The 22,359-nt window shown below is 39.1% G+C and overlaps 4 protein-coding genes across 4 annotated transcripts; 2 read left to right on the top strand and 2 right to left on the bottom strand.

Moving 5' to 3' along the window:
* The first annotated feature begins 23 nt into the window (after window positions 1-23).
* LOC120357851 lies at window positions 24-7,328 on the top strand. Its single transcript, XM_039449608.1, has 6 exons — window positions 24-64; window positions 587-676; window positions 2,944-3,100; window positions 3,610-3,869; window positions 3,989-4,128; window positions 4,879-7,328. The coding sequence occupies exons 3-6, from the start codon at window positions 3,057-3,059 to the stop codon at window positions 4,990-4,992; spliced, it is 558 nt and encodes a 185-aa protein (XP_039305542.1). The 5' UTR covers window positions 24-64; window positions 587-676; window positions 2,944-3,056; the 3' UTR covers window positions 4,993-7,328.
* LOC105205805 (glutamic acid-rich protein) lies at window positions 6,956-16,807 on the bottom strand. Its single transcript, XM_011175323.3, has 3 exons — window positions 16,320-16,807; window positions 9,913-10,087; window positions 6,956-9,825 (listed from the first exon to the last, which is right to left on the bottom strand). The coding sequence occupies exons 1-3, from the start codon at window positions 16,425-16,427 to the stop codon at window positions 9,758-9,760; spliced, it is 351 nt and encodes a 116-aa protein (XP_011173625.1). The 5' UTR covers window positions 16,428-16,807; the 3' UTR covers window positions 6,956-9,757.
* Window positions 16,808-18,168: 1,361 nt separating this feature from the next.
* LOC105194287 (60S ribosomal protein L44) lies at window positions 18,169-19,575 on the top strand. Its single transcript, XM_011159139.3, has 4 exons — window positions 18,169-18,405; window positions 18,882-19,055; window positions 19,286-19,402; window positions 19,486-19,575. The coding sequence occupies exons 1-4, from the start codon at window positions 18,247-18,249 to the stop codon at window positions 19,504-19,506; spliced, it is 471 nt and encodes a 156-aa protein (XP_011157441.1). The 5' UTR covers window positions 18,169-18,246; the 3' UTR covers window positions 19,507-19,575.
* Window positions 19,564-21,638, bottom strand: LOC105194288 (WASH complex subunit 3). The gene is made up of 4 exons (XM_026131801.2): window positions 21,431-21,638; window positions 21,136-21,300; window positions 19,984-20,255; window positions 19,564-19,729 (listed from the first exon to the last, which is right to left on the bottom strand). Exons 1-4 carry the CDS (start codon window positions 21,479-21,481, stop codon window positions 19,666-19,668), a joined length of 552 nt encoding a protein of 183 aa, XP_025987586.1. The 5' UTR covers window positions 21,482-21,638; the 3' UTR covers window positions 19,564-19,665.
* Window positions 21,639-22,359: the final 721 nt, after the last annotated feature.

The following is a 22,359-nucleotide window of genomic DNA, read 5'->3' as shown; positions in this document are numbered from 1 at the left end:
GTGAGGTTCAAATAACCGAGGCCTTCTTCGTTCATAGCAATTGTACACGATGTTAACACGAGATGTATGAAAATTATATTTATAATATAATAATAAGAGTGTCCAGCTTGTATGTGTAAAACAACTTTTCAAATAATACAGACCGAGTAACGAGCAAAAATTTGAGTGTAATAATGAATATTTTTATTCTAATAAATAATATATTTGGCAGAGTGTTTCGTCTTGCTAAGTCAGTTGTCATTCGATAATACTCGATTATCTAATCAATCTAATGCATTATTTCACAAGTAAGTAGTCGGAGCTAGCCTACGAAGAATAGTTCACAACTAATTTTGAAGATTTTATACTTTGTGAGCTTCGACTATAAACAAGATTTATATTCCTGGCTGTTTGACAAATGGTCGTCTTAGAATCCTATGACAGTTGAAGAAAACTTATTATTATTAATAAGTCGGGACGGTAACGGTTTGTCATCAAATATCTTCAGTAGAATAAAAATATTTATTACTACACCCAAACTTTTGCTCGTTACTCGGTTTGTATCTTTTGAAAAGTCGTTATACTCATAATGTACAATGATTTATAGATGATGCCGATTCGTTAAGGCGAAAGAGGCAAAAGCTTAATAACAGCTCAAGCTCCATACTTTTCAAACATGTAGCAGAAACTGAGAAGCGTGAGTATACTTTTGCAGAATTCTTCATAATTCTACAGCTTGGGATTACGGTGGGCAATATCGTTGATATTATGTTGTATTATCATCGGGAGTCTAAATCTCATCTAGGATGTAAAATCATGCTATTTATCCTTACATCACGTTTCTCGTTAAAGGAGTGAGTGTAATTATTTATTTTCACTCACAAGCCTTCAGTTTCTCGTTTCTGTATGCTGTAATCAATTTTGCCATTGATGTTTTCTACTCTTTGTGCAGAAATGAAGTATACGCTTATATGCATATTAAACAAGAGGCCTTTTACAATGAAATTTATGAAGTTTTTGTACATTTTAGCAGGCCTATTTGATACATTTGTTAATTGTTACGATAAACATGATAAATTTGTTGAAGAAATTTCTAACACTGGGATACTGGAACACTGACATACGAAGTTAGAAATAATTATACAGTATTTGTACGAACGATTGTATAGTTTTGTAAACGGTCAACATTCGATTGTTCTTATGTCTCATCATGTACTAACCATCTAATTAATCCAATCCCTTTGCACTTTGAAAATACGATATAACATTTCAGAAATATTACATACGTAGAATATTTTTCGTGCGTATATGATTTTGTTTCATCGACATTGTTCATTTTTAACGATATAATGTATTACATTTATTTTCAAAAGAATAAAAAAATTATTGGGTAAACTATTTGGATAAAAATTATTTTAATAAGAAACATAAGAAATAAAACTGTGTTCTAATGGAAATGTGTGATTAAGAAATAATGACAAAAGTAAAAATTTTTTAATGTAACTACTTTAAGTATTTAAGATAATTTATATAAAGTTTTATTGATATTCTAAGATTAGTTATTCTATAAATAAACAAAATTTATTTATTTAAGAATAACTAAGCTTAGAATATCAATAAAACTTCGCATAAATCATCTTAAAGTATTTAAAGAATTTGATAAAAAAATCAAGATTTTTATCATTATTTTTTAAACTTTAGTATCATAATAATAAAAAGCTTAATAAACTATACCATGTATTGTTTAATAAAATTAGAATATTATAAATGTCACTTTTTAAATGTATATAATTTATTTAAAGAATAAATATTAATATCTTTGTAGAAATGGGTGTAATACATCTTTAACAAAAATTGTTTATAAACTGAAAATTGTTAACGAATTTTCATAGTGAAAAGGGAAGTTTATCAAATAAAGTTTCATTATATCTAAAAACCACTATACATATATTCACATGTAGGCAAGTAAAAAAGAGTCTTGTTTTATACTTTTTTAAAGATGTATTTAAAGATGTATTTTACATAGGACTTTGGAGCTTGAATTTGAAGGATTGGGGAGCAGTGAGCTTGTATATTTTGAGATATGATAATATTGTATTTTTCTATTTACGAATATTTTTACACGGGATAATCGATTCCGAGCAGCAAGTGTACGCGCAGATCTTTAAATCTTATAAAGGGGAATTTGCCGTAATGATTATGTGGAATCATTATTCGTGACAATAGGTACTTATATAAGTGAAAATTTTCATAGCTCAAACTTTGTATAGTGCGAGTGCGCTGCTCTTGTACAATAATTATTATACCTTTTGAAAGTCAGCTGTGCGTGTATGTATATACATGCGGCAATTGTAGCATAGTACAATCAAATAATGTGCAATATTTCTATGGTAATATAATTTTTATAAACTGCTTCTTTTGCGAACAGATCAATATATTTACATACTGTACGAATTAATGATGTAATACATCTATATATACATATATGTATGATCACTTGGTGATGCAAAAAAAGTGTCTGTTTATTCTCTGCTCCCACACAATTTCAGATAAAAGTTCACTGATACATGTCGCAGATTCAGGTACGACGTAATGACGTTAGTATAGTGTGTAAACGATTTTAGCTAGTGGTTTATTAAAGCAAAAAGACGACGTGTGATTGTTTAGTGTAGGAAGAATGATTTTTAGAGTTTAACTCAAAAAGTTTGAAGAGTGAAAATATATAAAGTTGCATGTATAAACCTACACCTACGCAAAAAATCATGCTTCTTCATAGAGAAGTTTCTTATATGTTTTCTTATATCTTTTATGCTTATTATTACTAATAGTAATATCATGCATGTCATCGTAACATTATGCATGAATGTAAATTAAAATCATCTTAATTGCCTTGAGGGGATTAATCATCTTTTCATAAGTAATGAAAAACATTCATCGCATACATGCTGCTGTGTAACATTGTAGATGCTGGAAATCAAGCAATTAGTTTCAATATCGTCAAAGCTGAGCCATCCGAGCGGATATCGCCATTCGGCGGTGGTCTAGTCGCAAATACAGGCGGTTTCAATTTACAACCTATGCGATCGTCTCCGCAAGCACAAAGCAGTATACAAACCTTAAGGTAAATTAACAATCAAGAATAAAAAATTAGTAAGGTTGAGTAAGTTAATTTTTTTTTAACTGAATTAAATGGAAGCTAATAGCTTATAAAATTACATTAAAAATTGAAAAAAAAAACTTAAAAGTTAATTTTGAAAAGCATTATTTATATAAAATTAAACTAATTTTTTAAAATTAAATTACACTGAATAACAAAACAATTACAACGTATATCACATCAAATAAATTTAATATTTTATTTTTTATATGAAATAACAAGGAATTTTTTTTATATAGGTAAACTTTTAAATTAGGAAAAAAGTTAATAAAAGTTAAAGTTTTAAAGATAACTAGTTTAAGTTAAAAAGTAACTAAGTTAAAAATTATTAATTATTTAATTTTATTATTTAACTTTTAATTTTTTAACTGCTCATTTTTGGAGATTAGAATAGATAGAACCAAATAAAAACATAAACAACAAGAGTTGTATGTTCAAGTATCTCTTTGTATTTATGCATTTATTCTTTTCAGGCCTCAAATATCACCAAGACGAACACCATCTCCTATGGAATACAGTACCTACAATCCATCTCTAATACAACAGCAGTATCAACCAAACATTCAACCAATAATGCAACAATCAAATATGTCGGTAACGGACGTTCAACAATTCTCGTATCAATCGCAGTTACCAGATCAATCGCAATTACATCAGCCGGAACCAAACTTGCTGATGTTAAACAAAGTTACGCCAATAAATCAAGGTGGTTTACAGCCGTTAAATAACATCGGTAACTTCCAATTATAATAAATTGTTCAATTATATTCTGATCTAATGTTATTTTAATTTGTGCATTTACAATGCACATTGAAAATATTAAACAATTGGTCTATTGTATACACCTTTTAGGTACCGCAGGAGCCGCATGTCTGCTAGACATGGATAGTCAGCAATTCAATTTTGACTGGAATTCCGCTGATCTCGCAGATTTTGGAGCAAATCTTTCCGCAAATTTGTCAACTGGATTATCCATTTCCGATGCTATACAGGTATCTTACGCACGACTTCATATTTTAAGGGAGTATTCTTACGTTTGGGTTTCAAAAAAATCGATTATTTTTTTAACATGTTTTAATAATTTGAACCATAAGTGAGAAAGTAAATTAAAGAGGTATATAAAAGTTTTTATTAATGTATAAATTATTTGTGCAAAATTTTAAACGCATTTTTTTCGAAATAACATTTTTAATAATTAATTTAAATAACAAAATGATAATTTGTCTAGTTTTCTTTAATTACAGTTAACGTAAAATTTTAAAAGATATTTACAATACGTTTCTTTCTCTTATAACCTACAATCAAATAAAAATTTGAACTTTCCGATTTTTTTTCGGTAAGAAAATGTTTCCGAAACAGAAACGGAAAAATCAAGTTTTTAATTTGTTTATAAATCGAGCGAGAATTGTTATAGACTAACAATTTCTTTTAATCTTTGCTTCAAATAATTTTTTTTATCTTAAATCGTGGAAACAAAGCTGGTATTTTTTTTTATACGCTCATACAGATTTGCAAATAATTACCAAAAATATCTTTCCTAATGTAGTGAAAAAGTTTGTGAAGAACATTCAAATATCAAAGAATAAATGTATCAGATTTCAAGTTTATAGCTTATATACTTTTCCTATTAAAAAAAAATTCTAAAAAAGGGTACCAAAAGTGATAATGTGATGCCCGTAATATGATGTTCTTCATTCATCTACGATTTTTAAATAAATTTTTTTCTTTTTGTTTGATTTTAGCCTGAAGTAAATAATGAAGATAGAAACGAGCGTATTTCTTGGTCAAACCAAGACCTACAACTTTCCGCTTTGAATAAGATACTCAAAACTAATAATCGAGACAACGACATCTAAGGATACAACTACTTGTTATCAAAAGATATGATTTTGCGATATATATATATATATATATATATATATATATATATATAGTATATATGTAATATATAAAAATACTGTGTGTGTGTGTGTGTGTGTGTGCGTGCGTGCGTGCGTGCGTGAGAAAGAAAGAGATGCTATAGCATATCTTATCCGAATGAGTCTTGTTGGTAGAAATGGTTGTTTTTTTAACCATTACCAGATTGATCATAAACAATTGTAATTTAGAAACTCGAGTTTCAGATGCAGTTTTACACACGTGTTCTCTTCACTTGCTCCAGAAAGATCATTTAAATTATTTCTTATAAAGAAAAAAATTACCTAAAAGCACATTATGTTGTAAAAGGACAAACAGAGAGCGCAATAAGAAGTATATTTTCTTGCTTAATCTATATCTTGTTTACACCTAAATTAAATTTATTATTTCGAGAAATTTACAGATTTATGACAAAGAACAAGAAGAGACACTCTGTTCTAACTAAATATTATTAATACACAATTGTTACATACTCATTGACGAATATTAGTTGAAACAATATATTATATAAATATTTAGTTGCTTTTGTGATACAATTTATCTGATAATTATACGTAATCAACATTATCTACCCAAGATAAATTGTTCGGTCGGTGATCTGAAACCAACATTGGTGCGAAGCGTTCGTTCGTTTGCCGACGTTACAGATCGAGACGTTATTAAAAGCGGTTTGATACGAAATATTGATTGTGCGTGAAGTAATACTCTGACTGTGATCAAAGTTCATAACTTGTTTTTCATACGTAGATTATACGATTCTTTGCGACAAATAGAGTTACGCGCAGTAACCAGAGGAAATTTCGTCTTAATGGGTAAGAGCTCGCGGGCAATATTGTAAATTATTAGATTAGATACACATTTTTTTTATGCTTACTGTTATTGCATTTTTATCCTTTGTGCACAGTTACATTTTTACAAAATCACAATCACGGACAATTTGTACAATTATACATTTGACATATCGTTGTCATATTTAGGATTAACATTTACTCAAAGAGAGCGTAGACGGCGGAAGAGTATGTTGAAGAGTCAACGTACTCAAAAATTTTCGGTAAACGTTCTCCGTCCAGATACTTCATTTTACATGTTTTACAGGAGCTTTAAAAGTAACATGTAAGAGGAAAAGTGCAATTCTCTAATCTAACCGAACAATTTTTATTAGTAAGTAACATAGCGATGACATTGTTTCGATGTAAACATATATTTTTACAATCACCTCAGGTAATTTATTATTATAACGTGCAGGAAATGTAAGTAACCTTATATCTAAGAACTATACTTTATTATTTTACTATATACCTGTAATGTAAATAAACAGAATTGTTATAAATATAAAGAAAGAGTGGTGTTTGGCTTTAACAATCTCGTATAAATTCCAGGATTTTATTGCTTTATACATATATATGTATGTCATACGCGAGTTTTCTTTGATGAAAAATATCATTGTAGACATCGGGTGAAAAATGAAACGCAATGGAAAATGAAGAAACAGTAAAATGATACATACACGCATCGATCCAACTGTATGTCGGATCATTTTGTAAGCATTTAATATCCTGTTTAGAGATACAACAAAAGTGCATATTTACAGTTACGACTGCGTATTTACATAACATCGATCGATAAGTAGCGCTCTCGTACACTTAGCGTGAAAAAGTCGGCAGTGAACGCTTGGGATTATCTCAATGTAAAAATGTAGCTTACATATATGTATATATATATATACGGCATACAACTGTCGTATAATATCACTACTTTACAATCTTTCTCAGGCGGCGTCCCTGAATTGCACAAATGTATTCGCAAGGATACGACAATACATTATGCAAGTATATGTAATCCACGCGAACGGGGAAGAAAAAATTCGCTTCACACACATGTGAAGAATAAAAAAGCCATCCGTTGTTGTTTTCCAAAATGTATTTACTTAAAAATACAATGAAAGTTTCAGTTCTGATGGAATGGGCAGAAATATATAGTCTGTGGTGTGTCGGTTACTTGCTTATACGTTGAGAGAGATGATGCAAATGGTATCCTGTACAAAAGTAGCTTGAACAAGACTTATGAACACACAAACCAAATTCTTAGCCTAGGATTTTTCGTTTACGTCAAAATCGTGTGACACACTCACACGTGTCATTTGCCGGATTTAATGTCTTAAAACTTCTTTTTATGCTTACCTAACAAACGTAGGGGTGTAACGGTACGTGTGGGCGATCAGCCTGATTGAGTGTAAGACCCGTTAGCACCAGTAAGTGAATTTTGCGAATCGCATCGAGTACTCGAGCGCGAAGAAGAGTACCGTACTCTGCCGGGCTTGACACAGTACAAAACGCAAGTCTTTTTCCTTTTCTTTTCTTTTTATTCAGAATGCGTGTGTTGCCAACGGGGCTTGGCGTTGTATTTAATAAAATTAAATGGACCTATGCTTATAGTATGTATAGTATAGTATACTATGAACGCTAAAGTACTGATTTTGCTCAGGCACCTGTACTTTAAGATAGTCCTTTGCCAATTCGCCATCGTCAAGTTACTATCTTGAAGCAAACACGTGTAAATACAGCAGCAGATTGCGTATAAAACCGTAGATTAACAGAGACTGCCGGAGATGGTATGATCTGTACCACACATCGACATCGATCAGCTTTGTTGGACGCGTTACATACAACGTTATGAGGAGTATTCGAATTTCCTTTTCTTTTGCACCATCGAATCGTCCGATGGTAAGAGACGTTTCTTTCGTAAGTATCAACGCTTACACGGTCCAACTCCATCTCCTGGTTTCCATACAGCGGGATTTTTAGTCCGTGTGGTTTTTAGAGCAGCCTTTGTGCCGCTCGTCTCCTCATAGCTTTTTTTGAGATATTAAACTCATCACTACGAAAACGAATTCATTTTCTCTGATCTAACTGCGTTTTATTTAACTATCTCATTCGAAAATATTTGTACATTAAAACGGGACATCTTCTCGCATTCAAATTATCGTTACCTTTATTTAATTATTATGCTGCTATGGTACAATGGTATAACCGCAATGTCTCTTCACCCTTTATCTAACAGTCTCCCGAAAATAAGTAGCGGCATGGACACGCCAATCGCAATGATTCGACGACTCTTGCACAAAGAGCGATATTTTATTACGGTTGTTGAACCAGCAAAACAACGTCATTATAATTTAATAAAAATTTATAGACACCATCGACAAATGTGACGTGCATATCGTCATTAAGATATCGAAATAACGTGGACTATATACGTGTGAGGAGAGTGTAAGAATGAATAAAACCCGCCAACTCATTCTACAACAGTCCAAGAATCATTGCTACGAAAATAGTCCACAGTAAAGTCGAGATAAAATCGTAATAGATAAAAGTAACTGAAACGCTCGAATTACACTCAAAATGAGAACATTCAAAAAATATAGGGAGAGTACTTATTACATAATTGTCACAATATATAGTTCGGATTCTTTTTTTTCCTTTTATAATTTCGCGTCATGTACGGCAGTTCTGGAGTTATAAATATATATATATAGATTTATCTATGTGTATAATTGAACTCTTATCTTCTACAAAAATGATATAGTTGGTTGAAATGAATAGAGAAGGGTGATGGGGCCCTTACACTTTATAAGTTGACTGTTCGATGCTCTCCCTTATCTATGCCCAAGCCTAAAGTGTAACAACCTCTCCGCATTATATTACGTTTACATAATATTATCGTTAATAATAAAATGTTTCTTATCCCATAACTTTATACATACTATGTATAATTATTATGCAATATTAAAGTCACATATTATTCATCCATACTACTTGACGCGAGCGTTGCATTTTATCTTAATTCCTGTCTCTATACCAAACAGGAGCACGAAGCGGCGTTAAGTCTATTTTTTTTTCAAGATTTTCACATTTTAGTATACATTGAATGCCGAGAGATGTCCATTCATGCCTATTTACTTTATTCATTTGCCGTATGTTACGTATGAATCGCTTAATTCTGCTCAATAAGCCTCGCGCTCCTGTGAAGACACTGCAATTACACATTTCGATTTGAGAAGAAAAACTCAATATATATCACACGCACAAGGTGAGAGACATTCGTCGAACTACAAACGTAAATTTGATTTTAAATGTAAAAAAATCATCACCTTCAAATTACTTTTCATTTTACACTATTTAAATATAATAGTTTTTTTTTATATCTTAAATAAGTTTTCGTTAAAAAATTGTCCCGACGACGAAAAAAGCCAAATGACGGCAAATACCAGTATGTAGGTAATTCGGATAAAACGATAGATTCGTCTTGGGAATCGTGCACGCGAACGATTGAAACGATCGATCGATCGAAATAAGAATTTAGATAGCAAGTAAGATCAACTCATGGAATCCTCAGGACGAATATACAGTTATCATTCAAACTACCTAATAGCATTTGGTGACGGCTAGACGACCAGAATTGCGAGGAGCCAAGGACAAAGTAGAGTACGTCAGCCCAACACAATTCCGGTGAGGTGGTAATTTTTACTTGTAGGTCGGAAGATAGAGAGGATCCAATAACACGGATTGGGCACGATGGATATCAACATTATTACCAACCACTCAATATGAGAGTAAGTTTGCTGAGTTTGCCGAAAATCGACCATGATGTATTCACGTGCCTAACGCCTCCCTTCTTAATTGCATAATGTTTTCCCTTTTTTCATTATGCGTCGTCCTCATCGTCTTCCACCTCACCTTCTACCTCACCTTCCGCGTCGTCATCTTCCTCATCTGTAATGCGACAAAGTCTCGGTGAGCGAACACGTTTCTTCATTTAATGATCCACTTGAGATACAGTCGGACAAATCGTTTATTTACCCTCTCCTTCTTCTAAATCTTCTTCACCCTCTGGTATGTCGTCGTCATCATCGTCCTCCTCTCCATCACCATCTACTTCTTCCTCCTCTTCGATCTCTTCCTCAATCTCTTCTTCTTCTACCTCTCCGTCTCCGTTCTCCTCTTTTTTCTGTTTCTTTGTTTCTTCATTTTTCTCCTATAACACGGAAAAAACGGCTTATTTAAGACTCGATATGATAAACAGATAGGAAATAAGTGAATCATTACCGATTACCGAACATCTCGATTGTGAAAGCATAGCTTCATATTCGACATCGTTTCGTTCTACGTATTACCCCTCTTTTAACATCAAATGGACGATAGGAAGGAAAGAAAATTCGGCGCCAGCGGCAACAACAAAAGCGAGAGAGAGAGCAAGAGAGAGAGAGAGAGAGAGATAGGAGGAAAGCGTACCGGCGAGGAGGACATGGTCCCTTCCCGCCAAGAAATACGGTGGCGCGGAAAGGGAGGTGGTAGGGGACTTTCCCTACCCGCTAAAATATGGTAGGACAGGAAAAGGGAAATGGCGGAGAGAACCGCGTCTACCGAGCGAGCCGGCAGCGCCGAAAACATGAAGAACAGGTAGTAGAGAGTATCACCACTTTGCCGATAAACGTTTAGCTTGGCGCGGAGCTGTCCTGTGACTTCGCCTCCGCGTACTTCAAAGCGGCGCGTGCTAAAGGTGTATGTATGTGCGCGCGCATATGTATGTGTGTGTATAAGAATGTACGTATGCATATGCGAGAGAAAGAGAAAGACTAGTGAATCGTACTTTACATAAAATAGATAAAAGGGGAACGCGAACTCTATAAGCGCCTACACACGCGCGCAACGTTAATTCCCCCAGCATCCCCACCCCTCTGTCCTCCGAGTTGTAGTACCATGCCCTTGATCCAGTCCCGATGGCCCGTAACGGCCATAACGCAATAAGCATCATAGTTTATCGATTTTGAGGGGAGGCGAAGAGAGAAAGCAGCGACGACAGCCAGCAGCCGGAGTTTGCTCCGAAGGCAACCTGAAAATATGTCGCCAACGAGAAAATCCCCAAGTCGCTTTATCGTCATTCGGGATCAGCGATTTATCGCGATGACAATCGGAATAGTTACGACGATAAGCCGAGCGACGCGTCTTCCGATGCTCCGATACGTGTCGGAAAGTGTCGGAGGCCGACGCGCTCGGAACGGTTTCCGACATTCGGCATATTCTGATGTCGCTCCGGTTTCGCACGGTTGCGAGAGAGCCGGCCGCGTCGGTAACACCGGACTCGTGACCATACGGCGTTGCTGACCGATCATGGTAGTAGTAGTAGTAGTAGTTGATAGTAATGGTGATGACGATGGCGGCAGGGTGGTAGTGGTGATGGTGGTGGTGGTGGTGATGGTGATGGTGATGGTGATGGTAGTAGTGGTGATGATGGTGATGGTGGTGATGGTGATGGTGATGGTGGTGGTAGTGGTGGTGGTGGTGGTGGTGGTGACGACGGCGACGGTGATGATGGTGGTGGTAGTATAAGTGAAGGTGGCGTGGTGGTGGTGGTGGTGGTGGTGGTGGTGGTGGTGGTGACGACGGCGACGGTGATGATGGTGGTGGTAGTATAAGTGAAGGTGGCGGTGGTGGTGGTGGTGGTGGCGGTGGCGGTGGTGGTGGTGGTGGTGGTAACAGCGACTGCCGGCTGGCGTAATAGCATACACGCGCCGTGTATATCGGCGGGTATGAGAAAGCGGCTTCGGATGCGCGCGCGGGTTTCACGCCAGCCAATAGAAGACGCGCGGATCGGCGACGCGCGGTGGGAAAGCCGGCCGGTGATTGGCAGATGACGGAGCCACGCGCCATGGCGGGGGATACGTTCGCGCTGCGTGCAATTCGCAAGCGAGCGAGCGAGACGAGGAGTAACCGGAGGGGAAGATAAGGGAGGAAGATACCGAAGCAGCGTGCCAAGTGTCGTGCAACGCGAAGCCTTCGAATAAGAGTATAAATCTAAACTAAAGAGAGCCGGGCATTCCGCGAGACGGATATCACGTGGCGTCGGGCACAGGCTGAGGGGAGGGGAGAAAACTCCCCGCGCTATCGCGACGAGAAGCGCAATCGATCGCGGCGATCGAGTAACAATAATACCGGAAGTAACTGGCGGTATACTTGGCTCCCATGGCGGCAAGTGTCGGAGCAGGATCGAGACCCCCTCAACTCAATCAATGTTATGCCTTTCCCTTTCTCCGTCTTCCCTCTCTTTTCTCTTTCTCTATCTGGAGTAATTGTATCACCATATGTATATGTATACAGAGTCGACCTGTTGCGATAAAATACTAATGAAGGATCGGTTACCGGCGGCGTCTGCAAACAATGGTAACCCGATCGAAGAGCTAACGCGCGCGTTACTTCGAACTCGCCGGTGGCTTGGCTCGGCTCGCCGCGTCGCGCCACTACTCCCATTCGTTGACTCGCCGAGCGTACTACTATGTCTTGACTTGAATGACAGCGACAACGTTCACGCCGTTGGCCGCTCGGTTCGACTCGGCACAACGACGACGCCGCTGCTGCCGCTTGTTATCCCCGCACGATTACCTCTATCTATCCGTTCCCAATCACGAGGTCTCGCAGATAACCCAACGCTCATAACCTATCGGCGTAGACTACGTCCCTCATAAAATTTCTCCGAGCGGACGATCGACGTGATGAACGCCCGTTACGTAATTAACACGTGACGTCTGTGAATCGCATCGGCAGATTATCAGCGAGCGATCGGCAGTAGTTTACGCGAGTATGCGAAACGCTAAACAAGTCGGCTTTTCTCGGAATTGCCATAACGCCAAATTCTTTTTTATTGTCCAGCGTCGTCCAGATTCCGGCGAAGACATTCGAGAAAACTCGAACGAGCAATGAGGGACGGTCTCGTCAGTAGTCAACATGACGCGCGCGTTCTTTCTCTACACTCTCCGGTGCACACTGGGCAAGTCAGAACTGGACGATTTCAATCATCCTAAGACGTTGAAAACAACAATTGTGGGGACTAATTGCGTCTTCGGGCGGGCGTTCGAAATACGCGTATAGCCGTTTTAATTAAGATAATTAACCGATAAAAAGATATACGCGCGAAAAATCGAGCGCCACGAAAAGGGGAAGGAGAGAGAAAGAGAAAGACGCGACGATAACCATTAAATGCAATAAGTTATTTCTGGCTGGCGGAACATCGATCCATAACTGCGTTATCCGATCGACGCGACGCCTTTTCCCGCCTTCTCCCAATAGGCAAACGCCACCGTTCGATCGCCGGACACTACGGTCACTCACGTCGTATCGGTACTGAGAGAAAGAGAGAGAGAGAGAGAGAGAGAGAGAAAGAGACAAAAAATAAAGGCAGGAAAAGAGAGAGAGCAATTTCAGCAATTTTGGAAAGCCGAAAGAGCGGAGCGAACATTTCCTTTCAAGCGTACATACAACAAACGCGATTCCCCATTCAACTCTTCTCCCTCGGCTTCGAGCTTCCCGCCTTTTTCCCGCTCGCCGGTTCCGGAGCGATACTAATCTCGCATATGTATATATATGTATATATATATATATATGTGTGTGTGTGTGTGTGTGTGTGTGTGTGTGTGTACACACACATACATATTTTCTAAAATATTAATACAATCGCAGACTCAATAAAGTTGAAAACAGCATAAAAAAGATCTAACGCCGGCTTATGGGTCAATTTATTCTTTTTACAATTTTATTTGCTTTATATATATATTAGATTTTTACACGCGCATGCACGCTAGGCACCAAAAGTGCCTTTCTGCTTAAAGTTGGTTGTTTTCCGGATTTCCTATAATGCGTGCATCCTGTACGGAATATGGAAAGCAGCTAACTTCAAGCAAAAAGGCATTGTTGACCTAGTGTACACCACACGCCATTGATGCCTTGCCACTTGAAGTTGCAGCGTTTTGAGTTTTCTACAGTGTATGCAACATGTCTTATAGCAAATATCGGAAGCAGTTAACTTCAAGTGGAAAGGCATCAATGACGCTTCTTGTACAAAAAGGGTGTGTATTTATATATATCTCAAGGAGATGAAATTGTCCGTCTTTTCTCGCGTTACCCTTTCCTCGATCATTTGCGTGCTCGTGATCCAGCGAATTAATAGATACTCAAGAGAACGAGGAGGAGGAGGAGGAGCAAGAGGCGGAGGAGCGATGTAATAAGGACGCGTCGACCTGCGTGAACGTGTAAGCGTATATGTAAAGCGGCGCTCCGACCTTTCCACGTGACGATCAACGCGACGGAGGAAGAACTCGCGGCAGGGACTCTTTCCGATTTCCGCCGTATTCATTCCGTTCCTTCGCTCGTTTCACGGAGGAGACACAATCGTATGGTAAATTATCGGCTAAAAATACGGCCTATCGCTACGAGGACGACGACAGCAGCGGCGGCGGCAGGCGACGACGACGACGACGACGACGACGCGACACGGGCGGCGGTGTGTGCCGCGATTTAAGATGAAAAATCGCGGCAACGATGTTTTCTCGAAGGTTCGTATAGTAACGCGCCGCTGCGCGCGACCGCCACACAGCCGCGAAAAGAACAGGGAGGTAGGAGAGCACACCGGGTATATAATGCACGGCGTTGCCGCTAGCTGCGCAAGTGGGGTACCTTCGACGAAAAGATAGAAAGAGAAGGACGGAGCGAGAGAGCCGCCGTCGCCACCGCCGCCGTTGTACATCGGCGGTGCCGAGAACGGAGTAAGAGGTGGGAGCGAGATAGATAAACCGGGGAAGGGAGAGAGAGAGAAGGAGGGAGGGAGGGAGATACTCCGAGTACAAACTACAAACGGAGCGAGAGAAAAGGAAGCCTTCGTCGCGTAGCATTTATGCGCGCGGATCGGTAAACAATTTCAGGGCAACGTGTCGACCTGGAGTAGATATGCGTCGCTCGTCTATCGATCGACCGTCGTGCGCGATTAACCCTCTTATAGCGAATTATCGATCAATTACGGTAGAAAGAGAGCGCGTACGCGTGGGAGCGTGACGGTGCGGGAGAGGGGAGTTGGAGAGGGAGAAAGAGTGTGTGAGAGAGAGAGAGAGAGAGAAAGGACGAGTGATGAACGCGGGCTTGGTTTCAGCCGCCATGATGGAAACCGAGCGGCGGGTATTGCGACGGTAATGGTGGCGGGCCAACAGCAGCACGGCGGCGATCGGAAAAATGCGCGGGACACCCGCTTTTCCAGGATATCGCGACACTGACATCATACCACGTAAAAATGGCGCTCGCCGCGGCACACGCACGCCGAGAAACACGAGGCGGCGGCGGCGGCGGCAGCGTGCGCGTACGTAGGCAGAGGGCGCGTGGAGACGAAGAAAAGCCGCGAGGAGACGAATTCTCGCCGGATGAGAAAAAGAAAGACACGCTCGGGAAACGAGCACATGGCGCCGTGCACAGTCTCGCCGTTACTCCGATCTTTTCCCTCTCTTTCTATTTCTCGCTCCGCTACTCCGAACCGCTAAATAACGCTCTTTCCCTCTATCTTTCTTTCTCGTCTCTTCTGTCTCTTCCTTCCCATGCGCGCGAACGCGTAGGCTTCCAGCGAGATGCCTCGAATTTCAGCTACGAACGCAGAACGCGGTAATTATAGTTTATTCCGGTAGGAGTCGTCATCGCCATCGTCATTATCATCATCGTCAGCCATCGGACGAGAACAAGCGAGCGGGCGAGCGGAGACGGAAAAAGAGAGAGAGAGACAGATAGAGAGAGAAAGAGAGAGATACTCATCGCGTTCGCGGTGGCCTCACAAATACACAATGGCGTCCCTCGCGCGCTCTACGCGCTTGCGACGAAAGAGCACCGAGTACGCGCCGAAAAAGACGTGCCCTGCACGCCGCCGCGCGTCCGATCGAGCGCGCTCGACTACGCTCGGAGTCGCTCGCATGGAAATATGGAGTCCGGCGATGAAACGCCGGCCGGCGCGGCGTTCTCCTCGCTACGCCGTGCCGTCGCTCGGCGGCGCGGGCTATCATGGAGCACGTTTCGCCACGCTTCGCGCGGCACGGCGGTCCACGATGCGATGCGTAGAAGACGCCGAGCGGGCGGGAAAATCCGTCGTGGCGGTCACGGGTCGCCGCCGCCGTCGCACGGCGGCGGCGGCGGTGGCGGCAGCAGCGACGTCAATCTCGGAGCGCGTCGATGCGATGCGATCTTCCGACCGAGCGAGCGAAACCGTGGTCGACGGCGTGGCGTGCTCCGGCGACGAGTGCATGCCTCACATCTCATATTCGCATCATACCGATAATTTCTAGCCGGTTGGCGCGTACGCGCGACTAACGCCGTGGCGACCAACGTCACGGGATAAACGTTGAACCGTGTGTGTGTGCGCGCGCGAGAGAGAGAGGATCGTGAATATGATCAGCACTACTCACCTCGGCTGGCCTCTTGATTCCCTTGATGTCGCATTTCGCGTCCGCAGATGCCTTGTCGTTCTCCGTCACCTTCTCGACGGCGACCTCGTTATTTTCCTTGGTGCTCATGTTGGTTGGTGTAGTCGAACAAGCGGCGTGCGCGTCGATAATCCAAATAGCTCGGCTTCGCGACTCGAACTGAACTCGGTGAAGTACGAAAGAGCGGCGGTGGCGTTGGCGGCGGCGGTGGCGGCGGCGGCGGCGGCGGCGGCGGACGGTGACGGCAGCAGCGGCGGCGGCGGCGGCGGCGGCTGCGGCGGCGGCGGCGGCGGTTTCGGCGTATACGCGGAACGAGACTACGGATACGTGTCCTCACACGACGTCGGTTTCCGCCGAAATGCCCGAGAGAGCAGCGTCGTCGTCAGGCGAAGACCCGAGGGGCTGAGAGGGAGAGAAGGGGGGTGAGAGCGCGAAAGGAGGGGGAAAAAGAGCGAGAGCGACGTTGGTGATGAGGGACGAGCGGTGGGCCGGGGGGGAGAGCGGTGGGCCGGGGGGGATGCCCGAACCAGTCACAGGAGTGTGGAGTGTGTGCCGACGACTGTGGCGCGAATAGCGCAAAGCGAACTACTACCAGATCCCGGCTCGCCTCCAGCACATCCAGCCTGGCTTTGTTCAAAAATGAAGATGGCGCGACTTTGAAATCCGATAAATCCCTGATTGGCCGATCCTGCGATCGCCCGTATTTCGGTGTTACCGCGGACAAGTCACGATTTTATAACGTCACACGACGTCTCGCGACTTCCCGAAGTGCTTTCGCGTCTAACGCGCCCGCCACGGGTGTAAATAAAATTAAAACTCGCGGAGGACGAGGGGTTCGAGAGTTCGTAGCCCGAGCTGGACGTCCGGTTCGAGGCTACGTCGCTCGATTCAAATGAGTCTTGGCGCTGCGAAACCTACGTAGATTTCAATTTCGCATTCGTGAAAAATCGATAATGGATATATCCTCCGTCCGAGCACGACCGAGCGAGACGATCGAGCAATGGGAACGATCCACCGTTCGACTCGCGGCAAATTCACATCGTCATCGTTCGCGGGTACCTCGCGTCGATGCGACGCACGGCCGAGTGCGTGCGGCGCGAATTATTCTATAGATAGAACGAAGCACGCGGATTGCATGCATCTGCGACGAAATACGAAATATATAAAAAAATGCCTATCGCTTGAAGTTAACTATTTTTCGGATTTTCTATACATATATCTTGAATATACGCAGCCGACTTCAAGCGAAAAGGCATTATATTGATACTGCTATAATTTACAAAGTTTTCCAAAACGCTCGTCGACCTTTATGCAACGCGACGCTTGTTCGACAGCATATTGCGTCTATTTTAATTGAAAAGATTATTATCCTGTTGTTTCACTACTATTAATAAACTACATTTTTGTTACGTATGAGAAAACAATGAAAACAAAGAAACACATCTCGACCTTCCCCTTTAAAAAACATACGCTATATGTATAGATTTTTGTATGTGTACGTATATGTATATATGTATATACATACATATATTTATTGTTTAGTGCATGTGTACACGTAGTCATTGCGTGTCGACCAATTGTGCACGCACGTTGCTCATTCATCGCGCAAGATTATTAGGTGGATAAGCGGACCGTTAGACTGAATCCACCGTGCGAAGTCGCTCGTTTATTTATATCCGGTGTAACGCGAATAATGAAGGGTAGCTTAATATAAGATCGCACTTATTGATTGGATGTTTTATATACCAATTTTGATGTCAGTTGTGTTAATGGCGTAAATCCGATAGCGGTTTCGCGGAGGTCTCACCGACCACCGAAACCGCGTGAGCGTTTCCTTTCATAATGATCTTATATGCAACCGAGATGCGAGAAATATCATGGCGATCGGTCGTTATATTAATAATTATGCATGTGGAAGGGCAAAAAATATGCTCAAGGTTTCTCTGAATTTGTTGCAATGCAACGGGAAAGAACGCATGCGCAGGCGCGCTGCACAGTTTCTACAGGAGCCACAGGCGCCCTCGATTTCCGGTCTCAGACGTTTCTTTTTCTTGACGCGTTCAAGATGGTAGGTATAAATTCGATTTTCACGAGTTTTTATCCGTAAATATTTTGGGGATCGTTGTCGCACGATATTTGATGAAATTCGCGATTGCATTCTAATTACATTTATCGAAATTTCCTGTAAATATTTGTTACTGCAGTGCTATAATTTGACGTGGAGAGGAACATAACCTTTAATAACCTTAATGAGTATGAAATGTTTTGATTCGATGCAATGCGAGGGTGCGTGTATTTAATCGAGTTTCGTGAATTGTTTAGAAACCAGACGTATCTCATCGATTATTTCTTCAGTGCACAAAATGTTGCAATAGGCTTGTTTTCTATTCCTGCACTAGACTGCACTGGAACGTTCCTTCTTGCTTTCGCTAACTTTCAAACCCTCTATCTATTTTATTTTAAGTGTACACTAATTCAGGGAGTTCAGGAATAGAAAACAAACGGATTGTTTATTAGAATTTTACGTAACTGTCTCCTTTATAGGTTAACGTGCCGAAGCAGAGGCGTACTTTTTGCAAAAAATGCAAAGTACACAAGAATCACAAAGTGACGCAGTATAAGAAAAGTAAGGAGAGACATGCCTCGCAGGGCAGAAGGCGTTATGACCGCAAGCAGCAAGGATTTGGTGGTCAGACCAAGCCCATCTTCAGAAAGAAGGTGCGTGAGATAGTTTGATACTATATAAATTTTATTCATTGAATATAAAATAATATGAGTATAAATATATCTTTTAATTTTGCAAATTCATGCGTGTATTTATTATCTGCTATCATAATATTCTTTGACTATGTTAAATAAAATATTTATGTAATGCTATTAATTTAGTTTATAACAATACTAGTAATAAACAAATTTTTATATAAATATGCTTCGTTATATTACCTTAGGCAAAAACAACAAAGAAAATTGTACTGAGGATGGAATGCACGGAATGCAAGTATAGGAAACAAATTCCATTGAAAAGATGCAAACATTTTGAACTAGGAGGTGACAAGAAGAGAAAGGTAAATACGAACATCTAGAAAATATTTATATGAAATAAAACATGCATCAGTTTTGATTAACAAACTATTTTTTCTCCTTTCAGGGTCAAATGATTCAGTTCTAAGCCACCCACTCAATTTCTTACATTCTGCATTCTGTATTTAATAAATAAATAAATCTATAGGAATTTGTACATGTCTTTATTCTGTATCTTATAATGTAAAAATGTTGAATAATTCTAAAGTGATTGACGCGTACAGCACTAGAATAGTTACCTTGATACTTATTCAGCTTGATTCTCATTGGTTTCTGATAATTGTGGTATAGAAACTATTTGTTGTGGATTGCTAACAAAATAAAGAAAGGGACTAGAATATTTTAGCCTCACATGTAGTGCTAGATAAATTAAAACTTCATATGCACAGTAATAATTACTTTTCATAGTAAATTGTAGCAAAATTAAGTTAAAAATTTTAAGATGAATATTTAAATGCTGCGATTGGTAGTCTTACCATTTAATATTAAATGTAAATATGTGTTATCAATTGTATTAATACATCAATATCATAGGTTTATATAAAGAAAAAGATATCAAACTTACTCTAATATGGATGCATCCAATCCTTCCTGCTCCATTTTTAATTTAACTGCTTGTTTTGGTACACCAAAGTGTAACATTTTAAAATATTTCTCATAGCGTGGATCTTTAGCTGCAGATTGTACTTCTTTCTCCTCATCTTTAGGCTTTATCTGACTGTCATCTGCCTCATCCATCCCACTTACTTCTACCTCTTCCAATTTATTCATATTAGTTTCATTAACATTATTTGATTCTTTCTGATGTTCTTGTTCTAAACCAGGTATAGAAGATAACTATGCAGAAGCAAAGCAAAACATGTGTGAAAAGATAAGTATAGTCTAGAAACAAGATGATTTGTCTGATAAACAAGCTAGTGAGAAGTCAATGCAAGTAATAGTGTGTAAATGAGGACTTTAAAAAAGAGCCAATTTTAGCAAAGAAGTAAAAAAAGTAAAATATTTTTTATAGATTTGAATTATCATATCATGAATTATCAATTTGTTATCATAGATATGATAACAAGTTTATAATATTTCAGAACATTTTGAAAATTAAGTAAGAAATATATAATATATTTATAGAAATTTTTTAGAGATGTATAACTTTTAAATATGAAAAATCAATTTGATTCAGCTTTAAATTTCAATAATTCGAATTACATTTTTTCATATGATATAAAAGTCTTTTAAATATTATTTTATGGGATTGTCAATATATGTATTTGAATCTAAGAAATTCAAATACATATATTGACAATCCCATAAAATAATATTTAAAAAACTTTTATATCATATAAAAGTCAAAAACCCTTTCATCAAAAAAAGCTTAAAGATTTGCACATCTTTAAAAACTTTCTTTTTGAACAAAACTCAGCCTTTTTTGATATTTATTATAATTACAAAGATTGCACTAACGTTTCATCTGCAATTTATAATGTTCTCAGTACAATAAAACTATCAAGATATTAGATTCAAATTATAATTTGCCTAATCTCTAATATTTTACAATAAATATCCAAAATTTACGCAATGTCACTCGCATTCGCTCTCACTGGCTTCTTCCTTCAGTTTTGATGTATTCTTAGAGCATTAGTTATAATTTTTTGATAATTTATTGTAAATAGATTATTTATTCTTATAGTTTTTTTATATACGCTTACAAGAATACACATACCCTTGATTCTAATATTTCTAATGATGCTTCTAATTTTTGCAACTTATTTTCGAAATCAAACAGTCTCTCCTCGCAGGACAGGGCAAATTTATTTAAAAACGTGACGGTGTGAGTGATAAAGTGATTTATGAAGGAGACCGTTCGCTTTTGATTAATCGGCGGAACCTAGAATACAAATCATTTCAAGTTTGCTCGTCGCATCGATCATCGTGGAGCATTTTAACATGGGGCGTCGTCGAGTTCGACCAACGACGACGACGTGCATGCACGATTAACATCAAAATCTCATTGACACCTTTGCGTAGTCTATAGTCGGTTCGATTATCGGTATTTTATAGTCACTCATCGTGGATTACAGTCGTACTCCAAAATCTTCGCTCCAAGTTTATCAAACTGTCAACAACTGTCAACTCACGTCGTGTTAAGAAATACCTGGGCTTACTGCGCATGGTTAATAGAGAGTGGAAACTGTATCTGCGTTTGCGAATGTTCTATGGTTTCTACTTGATGCTACAAATGCTTTGGAGCACTTAATTAACCAATCAGAACAAAGATTTCTACGTATCGACCAATCAAAGAATACTTTAAAGCGCTTGTAGCGTCAAATAGCTCGAATCTCGTGGAGACACTTGCATTATTTGAAAAACAATCTAATCACTAATACAGAGATCAAAGTTATTTCGCATTTGTAAAAATGGACATTAAAAGGGCTAGATTGCAAAAATTTTTTAAAGCAAGTTTAAATTCTAAAAATCTATAGCTTTATGTTATATACACTATAGATTTTTAGTACTAGCAATGAATAGCCAAAATATGCTAGATTAAAAAAAGTATTTAAATTACAAAATATAAAATACTGGCAACCTTTCGATTTAAAATATCAAATATACAAGCTTGTAATTCAAATAATTATTAATTACTAATATTTTGTATTACAAATACTTTTTGTCCAACACTGGTGAGTAAGGTATATGAATTTGTCGATCACTATTGCCCTCCCCCCTCCCCCACCCTTATAAATAATTCTCGTAAAGTGAACAACAAAAACAACTGCATTTACTCAACACAACACATTTACTCCGACACAAACTATTGGAATTAGAATAAATATTTAAAAAAAGATTAATTATTGATCAAATATTTCAATTGTTTTTACATGTAGAATTATTTTAAATAATATCTAAATAAATAATAAAAGTAAATTGATAAATTGATTATGAATAT

Source organism: Solenopsis invicta, chromosome 5, assembly GCF_016802725.1.
Source record: "Solenopsis invicta isolate M01_SB chromosome 5, UNIL_Sinv_3.0, whole genome shotgun sequence".
Taxonomy (NCBI): Eukaryota; Metazoa; Arthropoda; class Insecta; order Hymenoptera; family Formicidae; genus Solenopsis; species Solenopsis invicta.
Note: the sequence above shows the minus strand (reverse complement) of the source record. Positions and strands in the feature narration are given on the sequence as shown.